This window comes from Hemitrygon akajei, chromosome 13 (genome assembly GCF_048418815.1).
Source record: "Hemitrygon akajei chromosome 13, sHemAka1.3, whole genome shotgun sequence".
NCBI classification, from domain to species: Eukaryota; Metazoa; Chordata; class Chondrichthyes; order Myliobatiformes; family Dasyatidae; genus Hemitrygon; species Hemitrygon akajei.
In genome coordinates, this window is record NC_133136.1 from 75,187,732 (window position 1) to 75,201,109 (window position 13,378).

Below are 13,378 nucleotides of genomic sequence, written 5' to 3' on the forward strand. Positions count from 1 at the left end.
AACACCATAGCTAAAAGAAATAAGCAGTCTATCTTATGACAGGTGATTCAAATTACTCTCGGAGCCTTCACACCATCTTCACAACGTATTGGAATAGTAATAGAATATTCTCCATTGACCCTATGGATGCATCATGACAATACTGAAGGAATTGAAGGTCATCTACAACAAAGCTATCTGCTTGACTGGTCTTCCATACACCAGCACACATGCACTCAATGGCCACTGATTTAGGTACATGGTGTGGTCTTATGCTGCTGAAGCCCATCCACTTCAAGATTGATGTATTGTGCATTCGGAGATACTCTAGTGCACGCTACTTTTGTAATGTGTCGTTATTTGAGCTACTGTTGCCTTCCTATCATCTTGAAACAGTCTGGTCATTTTTCTCTGACTTCTCTCATTAGCAAGGTATTTTTGCCCATAGAACTGCTGTTCACTGGATAGTTTTTGTTTTACACACCATCCTCTGTAAACTCGAGAGACGATTGTGTATGAAAATCCCAGGATTTTCAGTTTATGAGATACTTGAACCACCCTGTCTGGCACCAACAATCATTCTACAGTGAAAGTCCCTTAGACCACATTTCTTCCCCATTCTGTTGTTTGGTCTGAATAACAAATGAGCCTTTTGACCATATCTGCGTGCTTTTATGTGTTAAGATGCTGCTACGTGAATGGCTGATGAGATATTTGCATTAATAACCAGGTATACAGGTGTACCTAATAAAGAGGCCACTAACTATATTTGCTCCCTTCATTGTGATTTTAATGTGTGCCTGAACCACCACTCTCAAACCTGTGTTGTTGTCCACCAAAGAAGGCTATAGTGAAGGGTTTCCCAATCTGGGGTCCACAGACCCTTCGGTTAATGAGGTAAAAAAGGTTGGAAAACCCTGCTATTGTGGGTTTACATGTTGTTACCCCCCCAATTGCCTCCAGCTCAGGCATTTTGAAGTTTGCATTACCAGTTGATAAATGATCATGGGGAACCCTCTTTCAGGGGACCAACATTTTCAGACAGAAATGAAAGGGGAAAAAAATCATGAAATAAGAAACACGTCACTCCCCATTTATTAAATGGCAAGTTATGGGACGAATTTCAATACTTATTAATTGCTTTTGATTCGTCCCCTTGTGGGAATTTCAAGATGATCTGTGAGTAGAAAGAACATTTCACCTGGATTAGTTGGGGGTGTAGTATTAAAACATTGCATTATTATTAGGGTTAATAGTCAATGAAAATTAAACATGTTTATATGAAAAATAAACAGCTACGATGCAAATAAACAGTGACAAATGAATGGTGTCTGTCAAATATGTGAACATCTGTGATAGACCAAATGCATCCCTTTCTTTTGTTATTTATGGGATTTCAGTATCACTGGTAAAACTAGCATTTATTGCCCATCCCTAATTTCCTTCAAGAAGTTGGTATGAGCTTGGAATCTAATGTTCTAATAAATCATTCTCTTTCATGTGTAAATATTGGACAGTGCCATGTTAATGAAGTTTCATTTTGCCTCAACAGCTGGGATGAATACAGAAAATTTCTCTCTATGTGAAAAGATAGTCTCCCCTTCATACATTCGCCAAGGTTTACAGGCCCATCGCACACATGAGCACTTAATTCGGCTACTAATAGAAAAGGTAATGAAAATGATTCAGATTAACAATTTGAATGTATTATTTATTGTGTAGGAAAGCTTGTATCATTTTTTCAACATGTACTGGGATAGGACAAAAATTATTACCCTCTCAAACTTAGAACCTCTCCATTTATCTTCTCTCCTGTAGCTTTCTCCCTGTGTTAATTCTTTTTAGATTTCAAATGGTTATCTAAAGAATTAGTTAGTTCTCAGATAAAATCTTATTTATGGGAACACATTACAAATCATTTTGTTTATGGTACTTACTTTATTTATAGATGCTGACTAATTCACAATATTTAGTTTGAATTTCATATTTTGGATCTGCAAAGGCCATGCCAACTTTTTAAAAAGCTTGATCTGTTACTTGATTCTTTGGAGTATTATATAAGCAGAAATTTTATTTGGATCCCTTGCACACACTGCAATTTAGATAGTAGATTATGAATTATATTGCATTTATTTTCATTGTTATTCCTCTCTGCGCCTTCTGGTTCCCAGTTCTGCAACTTTAGAAATGGATTTTCTGATGCAGTAAGGGACACGATTGAATGTGGGATTTATAGTCAAAGCACTCAAAAGAGGCTACTGTCCAAAAGAGACCTAACCTTAGAATGAGCATGTTTGATGATGAACTTCAATAAAAAAATAAATTACAAAAAGAAACTGCAGCAAAGGATGCAGCAGAACTACAAAAAAGGTTAGAATGTGAAAAGCACAATATATCCCTGAATGGTGCAAAAAGCCAAAAATGTTATTGATTTGGCAAATCCTCCAATTGTGCAAATCACTGTTGGTTCAAGAAAAACTGAGCAGAAGTGTCTCAGGCAAGTTCACTTAGAGAGAATGTGCAAGTCAGACAAAAAGCACAACCGAATGAAAAGTCTCAAAGACAAAACCAAGCAAATGCCTAAAGGTACCGAATGTAAAACAGAATCGGACGACACATAGTCTGACAAAGGTGAACTGTCATGCCTAGAATTGCATAATATAACTGAAGCAGATCACAAAATCATCTGGATCACAATAAATGTGTCTGGTGTAAAACTGAAAATGGAGTTGGATTCAGAATCAGCTTTGTCCATAACTCCAGGGGCTAACTACCACAGACTGTTTTCTAAGATACCATTAGAAAAGACCACAGTGATGCTAAAGACTTACACAGGTGAAAAACTGAAAGTAAATATGACATATCAAGACCATCCACAACAGTTAGAGCTTCATGTATTGAAGTGGAGGGCCAGCACTTTTCGGACATGAATGGTTGAGAAAAATCCAACTAGACTGGCACTCAATCAAAGCTCTCAGTGTGATATCACAGGCAACAGCAGCGCAAATGGTAGCACTAACCAGAGACAGGCTATTTGAGAATGGGATTGGTAAACTCAAAGACATGATGGCCAGAAGTGAACTGGATGAAACAGCAATACCAAGATTCCATCAAGTACATCTAGTGTCCTATGCCCTACATCCTAAAGAAGAGGCTGAACTGCAGAGCCTGGAGGTGACTGGAATTCTCTCCGTGGTTGAGTGGAGAAATTGGGCCATGCCCATTGTCCAGATCAAGAAAGGGAAGTCCAGAGCCATTTGCATATGTAGGGATTTCAAGGTAAGCATCAAATTGGTGCAGCGTACAATGCAGTATCCCCTGCCACAAATAGAAGACATTTTTGCATCTTTAGTTGGGGGGGTGGGGGGAGGAGGAGAGGTTTTCAAAGACAGACTTGTCACATGTCTATCTGCAAATGGAGATTGAGGAGTCAAGCAGGAAGTTCCTCACAATCAATACTCACAAGGGACCATTCCAGTATCCAGTATAATCGTCTCGTCTTTGGCGTTGCATCAGCTCCAGCAATTTGGCAAAGAGCAATGGACCAAGTGCTCCAAGATATCCCAGGAACACAATGTTACATTGATGACTTTATTGTGACTGGCAAAAATAATGAGCGGCACCTCCAGAACCTTGGTAAGGTGCTTACCAGGCTGAGTGAGTATGGTCTGTGTGCAAAAGAGAAATGTGAGTTTTACAAGAATGAAATCTCATTTTGTGGACATGTTATTGACAAACATGGCTTACAGAAGTCACAGGAGAAGATTAAAGCAGTGCTACAGGGACCCAAACCAGAAATGTGTCACAACTCAGGTCATACTTGGGCCTTGTAAACTATTACCACCGATTTCTCCCCAACATTGCGATCGTGCTGCATCCATTGAACACACTGGTACAGACCGGAGAAAAGTGGGAATGGTCAGAAAGATGTGAAAGATCTTTCAAGTAAACAGACTAATAGCATCCGATGAACTACTTAACCATGATGGCCCATCCCTGCCCTTCACACTGGCATGCAATGCGTCCCCTTAAGGCATTGGACCATCTTGTCACATATTATGAAAGATGGATCTGAACATCCGATTGCGTTTGCTTCAAGATCACTGATGAGCGCAGTGTGCAACTATGCACAGATAGGCTGAGAGGTCCTTAGTCTCCTATGGGAAATAAAGAAATTCCACCACTACATCTACGGACAAACGTTTACGCTAGTGACAGATCACCAGCCCCTTGTGTCCATTTTCAATCCCAGGAAGGGGATTCCAGTGATGACTGCTACCCGGTTACAATGTTGGACACTATTCCTAGGAGCCCACTCTTATGACATAGAGTTGAAAGGTACAAACACAGCAACACTGATGGCTTGTCATGTCTGCCACTATTGACAACTAAAGAAGAAAAGTCTTCATGCTGTGACCAAGCAGAAATGTTCCACGCAGCATTGGTGGACCAGTTGTCTGTAAAAAAAATTCTGGAATACAAAGGGAAACAAGGAATGACCCAATATTGTCAAAAGTCTGTGAAATCACAATGCAAGGATGGCCAGCTCACGGTAACCCTATGTTTCCAAAGTTCTCAGCGAGACGAGACCAACTTTCGGTATGTCAAGGAACGCTGATTATGGATCTTGTGTTGTGGTTCCCTTTAAACTGCTCACCAGAGTGTTAGAAAATCTGCATGTTAGACATCTGGGGGTGGTCATGTGAAGAATTTTTTTTGGACTCCTCAAGTGGTTATGATATTGCTGCATTGCTTAAATCCATCGTGGTTGCTGGTTAAATTATATCTATTTACTGGCTATTCAATCCAACCAGCCAGTGGTAATGTACATGTTCCATTAACTGACTATATGTTTCCCTGATTTAAAAAAAGTCAGCTTAATTCTCCTTTGTCTTTTCTAACCAGGGCTCTGGATTAGTGAGAAGGAGATGTGAGGACATTTGGGAGGTGGGAAAGTGCAGGTTAAATTAACTAATGATGTAAGTCAAGAACATCAGCAGGAAACTCTTGCTTTTGTCACAAAATACACAAAAAAACACTTTATATGATAATCATACCTCTACAGAATTAGAATTAGAATTTTATTTCTTACATCCATCTCACAACATGAGGGAGTAAAATTATTTGTGTTGTGTCCCTGTCACTATGTACAAGCAATAAGGAAGGGAAATGTGGGAGAATATTGCCCAAACACTAAGATTGTATACATAATTGTTCTGTATACATGTATGTACAGTCAGATATTCAATCAGATCAATGTGTATTGATCATTCTGATGGCCTGGTGAAAGAAGCTGTCCAGGAGCCTGTTGGTCCTGGTCTTCATGCTGCGGTACCGTTTACCAGGCGGAAGCAGCTGAAGCAGTTTATGGTTGGGGTTGCTGGAGTCCTTGATGATCCTACAGACCCTTTTTACACACCTACTGCTGTAAATGTCCTAAAAAGAGGACAGTTCACATTCACTGATGCGCTGGGCTATCTGCACCCTCTCTGTAGTGCCCTGCGATTGAGGGTGGTACAGTACTATACCCGGCGGTGACACAGCCAATCAGGATGGTCTTGTTGGTGCCCCTGTAGAAAGTCCTGAGGATTTGGGGACTCGTGCCAAATTTCTTCAGCCGTCTGAGGTAAAAGAGGCACTGTTGTGCTTTTTTCACCACACAGCCAGTATGTACAGTCCACCTGAAATCCTTGGTGATGCTTATACCGAGGAAATTGAAACTATTCATCCTCTCAACTACAGTCCGATTGATGTCAATAGGGGCAAGCCTGTCTCTGTTCCTCCTGTAATCCACAATCAACTCCTTCATTTTTTTGACATTGAGGGAGTGGTTGTTTTCTTGGCGTTATTGTGTCGGGGCGTTCATTTCTCCTCTGTTGGCTATCTCATCATTGTTGGAAGTAAGGCCTATCAATGTTGTGGCATCTGCAAATTAGATCAGCATATTACTGTAATGTAATGAACAGTTTTGAGGGCCGACAACATTTAATTATCATCTCCCCCTGCTTAGTTATAACAGTACAGAATCAGGTTGTCCTATGCTCAATGGCTGGTTTCATTGGACTTAAAGCATCAATGGGTTTACTTTGCTTCATAGGGTATTGATTCATAGTTATCAGTTCAAGCGATTCTTTGTCAAATTCCGAAACAACTTTCTTCCTGTGGTGAAACATGCACCCTGTATACTTAAGAGACATCGTGTCTGATTACTGGACAGAGGTTTAAACAGATTCCCCCACCTCTGCAAAAAATGATTCTCAATTCAGAATCAGATTTAATATCACTGGTATATGTCATGAAATTTGTTGTTTTGTAACAGCAATACATTGCAATACATAATAATACAAATACAATAAGTATATATAAAAATAGCAAATTAAATTAATTTAGGGCAGAAAGAGAGGAAAAAAATGCTGAGGGAGTGTTAATGGGTTCATTGTCCATTCAGAAATCTGATGGCAGAGAGGAAGAAGCTGTTCCTGAAACATTGAGTGCTTGTCTTCAAGCTCCTGTACTTCCTTCTTTATCACAACAATAAGAACAGGGCATGTCTTGAGTGATGGGGGTCCTTAATGATGGATGCTGCCTTTTTAAGGTGTCCTGGTTGCTGGAGAGGCTAGTGCCCATGATGGAGCTGGCAGAATTTACAACTGTATACAGTTTTTTCCAATCCTTTGCAGTGGCCCATTCATAACAGATGGTGATACAACCAATTAGAATGCTCTCCACAGTGGGTGGTTGTCCGTTGATTTCGCCAATGTTGATTGTGTTTGTGCAGCTCATCGGATATGTGTTTGAGCTGACTGTGGAGGTCAGTTTTTGAATGGCATAGACATTTAAAGTGGAGTTGTCTTGATTCCATAGGCGCAGCTATTGCTGATGCTTTCCTCTTCCGTTGGGCAGTCTCTAGATCCGCTTGATGCCTATCTTCTCAGTTGCTGTGAGCAAGTTTAACCAAGGCACGGCAAATAGTTCTGTCTTGTGCCTTATGTTCCAGACAAAGAGGAGCAAGTCCAGTCTAAGCAATGCAGACTTTCACACAGTCTTTATACCTGAGATCTACCACGTTTCTGTTTCCCCGTGATAACTGGCCATAGAGCGGCTGCTTGGGGAATCTGGGGTCTTCCATGAATATAACGTATCCGGTCCATGAAGTTGTGCTTTCAGGATCATTCCTTCAGTACTGATAGTCTTTGACCTATTGAGGACTCACAAGCTTGTGATACAGTTATGCCAGCAGATACCCTTAATGGATCTCAGGCTGCGCAAGTGGAAGTGCTCCAGCAGTTTGAGTTGTCTTTTGAATGTGGGCCACGTTTCACAACCACACAGGATGCCAGCCTTGTACAAGTTGACTTTAGTGAGCATCTGGATATTGTGCTGACTTAGCACACGTGATCACAGTCTGCCCAGGCTCTGACAAGCCTTGTAAATCCTGCCATTGATTTCTTAATCCAAGGAATAATGATTCCTTGGATATTTATATTCCTGAGGTATTTATGTTCCTTTACTACCCTCAATGTTGTGCCTTCGATGCTTATGGAAGGTAGCACAGCAGCAGATCCAGGAGCAGGCTGAAATAAGGCTTCTCTTTTGTACGCACCGATGGTGAGGCCAAACAGACTTGAGGCTTCTGCGAGCCAATCAATAACCAGTTGCAGATCAGACTCTGTGTGGGCCAATAGAGCACAGGAGTCCACTTAAAGTGCTTCGAGGATGACTCTTTTAACGGTCATAAATTTCAGGTGATGCAGATCAAAAAATGATCCATCAAGTCTGTACTGCAGGTACACCTCATGTTCAAGGTCCCTGACCACATGGTTGAGTGTGAAAAAGAGGTTGAACAGTATGGACCTTGCTTCACGCATTTAGGATATTGAACGGCTCTGAGACTTACCCATTTGAGAGCTCAAGGACAGTCATATCATCGTGGATTTGACTGAAGAACTTGTGTGGACATCCCAACTTTAACAGAGCATTTCTCTATTAACTGTGTCAAAGGCCTTGGTTAAATCTGTAAAGACAATGTACGGATCCAGGTCCTGCTCAATACGCTTTTCTTGAACATGCTGGACAGCGAACATCATATTGATGGTGCTTCTTCCAGGGCAGAATCTACACTGTGTCTCGGGCAGGTTCTTCTCTGATGCAGTCATGGTTAGGTGGTTGGGAAAATTGTGGGCTGGGATTTTCCCAGTGATCTAAAGCAGCAAAATACAACTGTAGTTACTGCATTCAGCTTTTCTAACTTTCTTCTTGAAAGGAGGTATGATCAAAGCATCTCTAAACTCATTGGGCTTGTCTTTATCTTCTCAGATGCTTGTCAGAATTTCATGGAAGGCCCTTAGTGCAACTGGGCTCAATGGCTTGAAGATCTTGGCAGGGGCTCTGACCTTCCCAGAATTTAAGCAAGCAATGGCTTGTTTGAACTCAACTATTGCAGGAGGGAGGTTGAGGCTGTCTATAGTGGATTTCTGGGGATCTGATCGAGTGCAGCCTGTCGAACAAGTTGCTGAAGTGTTCCCTCCATTCTTTTCTCCCTGAGCAGGACTGTGCCATCTGCTGACAGAAAGGGTATGGTATGTAGCTTGTGTGGTCCACAGATTGCTTTGATGACACTGAAGAGCATCTTCAAGTTTTTGGTGTCAGCCTAGCACTGAATTTCCTCCACTTTTCTCTCCGACCACTCAGTTCATATTTTGCGTATTGCAGTCTGTGCTTGCCTCTGACTGTGTTTGAAATTATCCCACTTCAGGATGGAAGAAACATCATTCTGCTATATGAAAAATGCTTTTGTTTTCTCTTCCAGTATCCTGGTGATATTTTCATCATTTCTGTGAGATCAATGCTGATGAACTCTCTTTTTCGGTCTGAGGATTGACTTTGCTGATTTCATCTCTAGCATCTTGTGTTGGTCCCACTTCTGTGCTACGCTTACATTTCATATGGGTCACCAGTGCCTCGTTGACACTGTTTGCAAATTGCACATGATGTCTTTGGTGCTGCAACTTGTTGGTATCGTGGAGTGCTAGACTGATTATCGCTTGGTTAAATCAATCCTCTCACTGCATATCGTCCAACTGCACCAAAAGAAACCAAAAGCAATCTTCACGGTACATCTGTAGAAATCTGCGAGTGTCTTTGGTGTCATACTAATTCTCTTCAAACTCTTAATGAAATATAGCCACTGTCATGCCTTCTTTGTAATTGCATCAATATAATGAAGATAGACTCTTCAGAGATGTTGACACCCAGGAACTTGCTCACCTTTTCCCTGCTGATCTCACAGTGAGGACTGGTGTGTCCCACAGCTTCCCCTTGTTGAAGTCCACAATCAATTCCTTGGTCTTACTAACGTTGAGTGCAACATTGTTGCTGTGACACCAATCAGCTGATCTCTCTTGCACCTCAACACCAATTCCTCATAATCTGAAATTCTGTCAATAATACCTAGTTGTGTTGTCGGCAAATTTACAGATGGTGTTTGAGGTGTGCCAGTGTTGATTGTCAGTGAGGAGATGTTATTTCCAATCCTCACAAACTGAGGAAGACAAGGATCCAGTTGCAGAGGGAAGTACAGAAGCCTAACTTTTGGAGCTCATTAACCAGAACTGAGGGTATTATTGTGTTGAAGGCTGACCTGTAGTCAATAAACAGCAGCCTATCGTAGATATTGATGTTGCTTTTCTCTGAGTGATCCAACGCTGAGTGGAGAGCCAGTGATATTGCAGCTGCTGTAGACCTCCTGTGGAGTTAGGCAAATTGCAGCTGGTCCAGGTCCTTTCTCAGGCAGGAGTTGATCTAGCCATTACCAAGCTCTCAAAGCACTCCATCATAGTAAATTTAAGTGCCACTGGGCAATAGTCAATGAGACAGTTCACCAATAAACAAGCCAATAATATGCTTAACAATCCCCTTTTGAAATCAATGACCAGCTCTTTTGCTTACACTGAGGAAAAGATTGTTGTCATACAATCTCTCTATCCCCTTCCTGCACTCTGACTCATCATTGTTTGAGATACAACTCACTACAGTGCAAACTAAGTGCAGATACTGTTGTGACGAATAAGGTTTATTGTGTTCTAAGTCTCATCAATGCCATCTTGTATCCCATGTGAAATATTAAAATCTGCATATCTTTTCACTGTGGCATTATTTCCATAGGGTAAGTGTCCAGAAGATGGATGGAATGAGAGTACTATTGAACTTTTTCTACATGAGCTGGCTATTATGGATAGCAACAACTTCCTCGGTAATTGTGGAGTTGGAGAGAGGGAAGGAAGAGTGGCCTCGGACCTTGTTGCTCGAAGGCATTACCGGTAAAGTTCAAAATGGTTTTTTTTTAATAGCTGAACCCATTTTCAAAAAGAATTCTGTGGCACTGTTCTGAATGTATTCAATCTTTCTTCTGAAATAAAAGTGATCAGATTTATGCTTCCAGTCGTTATTAAAGGTAAAGCTCAGTTTTTCTAAACAGATTGTCTAATTTATGCATGGCACATTGGGTTAATTTGGGCATTGTACATAACCTGTGTATTATTTCTAAAAAATCAATTTACATTTCTGAAGAATGTTATTTCATGAAGTCCTGTCATCTCATTCAGCAATAATTGATTTTAGAGGGAATACATGCAGTTTGGCCTGCAGCTTATCTTGCCAGAAGCTTTAGTGAGCTTTACCATTTCAGAATGAACATTGAAAACATTGCCATGGTACTATTCCTGATTTCTTTAACCTCTCGCTCCAGAACAACTTCTACATTAGAGACAATGGTCAGACTACAAAAGCTAAGATAATTTGTTGTTCTCTGTCACCTTATTTTCAGTAGTTCCTGTCTTCAAATGACATTAAATTCACTCTGCAACTCTTCACCATGACTTTCATGACTTCTCATTTTTATCATGTTTTGTCTCTGTACTTTATTGTGTTTGACCTTCCTCACTCTTCCCTCTCCTTACTGCTATTTCTGTTTTGCTTGGTTTATTTATATCAAGCACTGTTTCTCTTGTGTAGACTAGAGATCTTCTTGGATATAAGGCTGAAAGCTGATCTGAGCCTTAGAACTTACAATTTTTAAAAATTTCCAACCCAAATCCAAGGCATATCGACAGACATTAAAGCTGTACTGAAAAACAGGAGCTGCTTCCTGGAAAATCAGCACTTGCATTTTATTTTCTCACCAAAAAGAAAGAGGCAATTTCAGCCCATTGAGTTTACGCCAGCTCTCCAGACCATTCCGATTTGTCCTATTCCCGTATTTTTAGTTCCTCATAATATATCCACACCAAATCGTGGTCCCTTTGATTCTCCTGTCACTACCTGCTCTCAGGGTATTTCACAGTAACCGCCTGCTAGCACATCCTTGGGGTGTGGGATGAAACTGGAGAAGCCCATTTATTCACATGAAGAAGATTCAAACTCCACACAGACAGCAGTGGATTTTGGATTGAACCTGGGTTATTGGAGTTGTGATGGGGCAGCACCATTTGCTGTGCCCTGTTCCCCTTTAAATTTCTGAGGGCAATTTTCTCTCTTTTTCCACAACAGGCAGGATTAGCATAGGCGGCATGATATTGGAGTGGTTAGCACAACTCTATACAATACCAGTGACCTCGGTTCAGTTCCTGTTGCTGCCTGTAAGTTTATACGTTCTCTTCCAGGAGCTCTGGTTTCTTCCCTCAGTTGTACCAGTTGGTAGATAAACTGTCCGTAATTAGGCTAGATGTGGTTCACAGGGCTGGAAGAGCCTACTCTGCACTTTTGGCCAATAAATAAATAAATTTGCTTGTAAAGAGCTGACCTGGTCCCAAGCCTGACTGCTTCTCATTTTCTTTAATACCCAACCTGAATACTACATATACATTTGGGTTCTGTTGGTCTCAGGCAGTTAGTCAGTGGCATCGGGGGCTAGAAACATGCCAAGCAAGGACCTCCTATCTCCTCTTTATAGCCTCCCTTCACCTCCCTACTAACCAGTTATCCTTTGGTGCCTGTCCTTATAGTTTTGAGTGCTGAAGCAGAGGACAATTTTAGTTAACTTTACGTTATTGCTATTGCTTTTACCTATTTTGCACATAGGTTCTTGAATCTTGTTATGGTAAGACATTTTTTCACTTTCTTCCTCATTGAGGTAATTTCAAGTAGGTGTTCAATGCCTAACAGAGCAACCTTTTGAATCTGTAAGCTATTGTCTGATGCCCACGTCAAATCAGTACTGGATTGTCATTCTCCTGTTCCTTCTCCCTCATCCACCACGCATTGTTGTCTGATCTTATAATTCACCTTCACCATAACAGCAGCTCCATAGTATTTCTTATTTACCATCCTACCTTGGTTGATAAGACTGGAATTGTTGATCTTGATTTTCTCTTGTGTAATTTAACAGGTGATGGTTTTATTTTGAAGAACTTATCAACATAATTAAAGTTGTTTGGAAGTTTCTAGTATCTGCTTTTAGCATGAATAATAATTAATTATTATTATTATTATTTCTTTCTTTTTGTATCCACACAGTTTGTTGTCTTTTGCACACGGGTTGGTGCCCAAGTTGGTGTCCGTTCATTGATTCTATTATGGTTATTATTTCCTTATGGTTTTATTGAGTATGCCTGCAAGAAAATGAATCTCATGGTTGTAATATGACATATATAACGTTTTGTAACTTCAAAACGTTAAACTAATTCAAAGGAAAACATGGGAGTCTAAATTCGCTCTCTACTTTAAGTGAGCTGTGCACTTATGTGGTAGCATGATGACATATGCAATTCATGTATTTATACATATTACCCGTAATAAATTATTTAAACGAACAAGAATGCTTAGTGAAACAATATATATGTATACTAGATTACTCGAATATTACTGATATATTAAATACGCAACCAGATGTACTTTGATAATAAATTTACTTTGAACTCTGAATTTTTTTGACTATTGCCTTTCATAATCCATCATTTACTTCTTTGTAATCTTTTATTGCTTGGTGCTGATGAGCATTTATAAATGAGGGATTTATAAATATATAAAAATTAGTCATCAGTACTGTTTGTAACTACGATTGGTTTAAATTCCTAAGGTGGAAATAATCAAAGCATGAGTGTGATTATTTTCCCAGATTTGTGAAAACCACATTAGCAATCCGGCCAGTGTTTTCCCGAGAAAAGACATTGTTCTTTTTGTTAGTGGGGAGAAGTTGGAAAATCCATGAGCCAAGTTTTATGTTCCTTAAACAACTGAAAAAAGTTTATCATCCTGAGCATTGCAATTCTATATTAGAATTTGTGACTCATGAGCAGAACTTTTCAAGTACCGTAGATTCCGGAGTACAGAGCGCACCTGATTAAAAGCCGCTGGCTCTAATTTTAGAAAGAAAATCAATTTTTTACTTGTACAGGCCGCA

At 40.3% G+C, this 13,378-nt stretch overlaps 1 protein-coding gene across 7 annotated transcripts in view; it reads left to right on the top strand.

Annotated features, from left to right (window-relative positions):
* The window catches only part of sepsecs (Sep (O-phosphoserine) tRNA:Sec (selenocysteine) tRNA synthase), a 79,577-nt gene that overhangs the window by 12,590 nt on the left and 53,609 nt on the right, over positions 1-13,378 (top strand). For all 7 annotated transcript variants that reach the window (XM_073064893.1, XM_073064890.1, XM_073064896.1 and 4 more), the window contains 2 exons: positions 1,532-1,650; positions 10,144-10,298. In XM_073064893.1, the coding sequence (XP_072920994.1) occupies positions 1,537-1,650; positions 10,144-10,298 (269 nt within the window). In that variant the 5' untranslated portion in view covers positions 1,532-1,536. The remainder of the gene's footprint in view (positions 1-1,531; positions 1,651-10,143; positions 10,299-13,378) is intronic.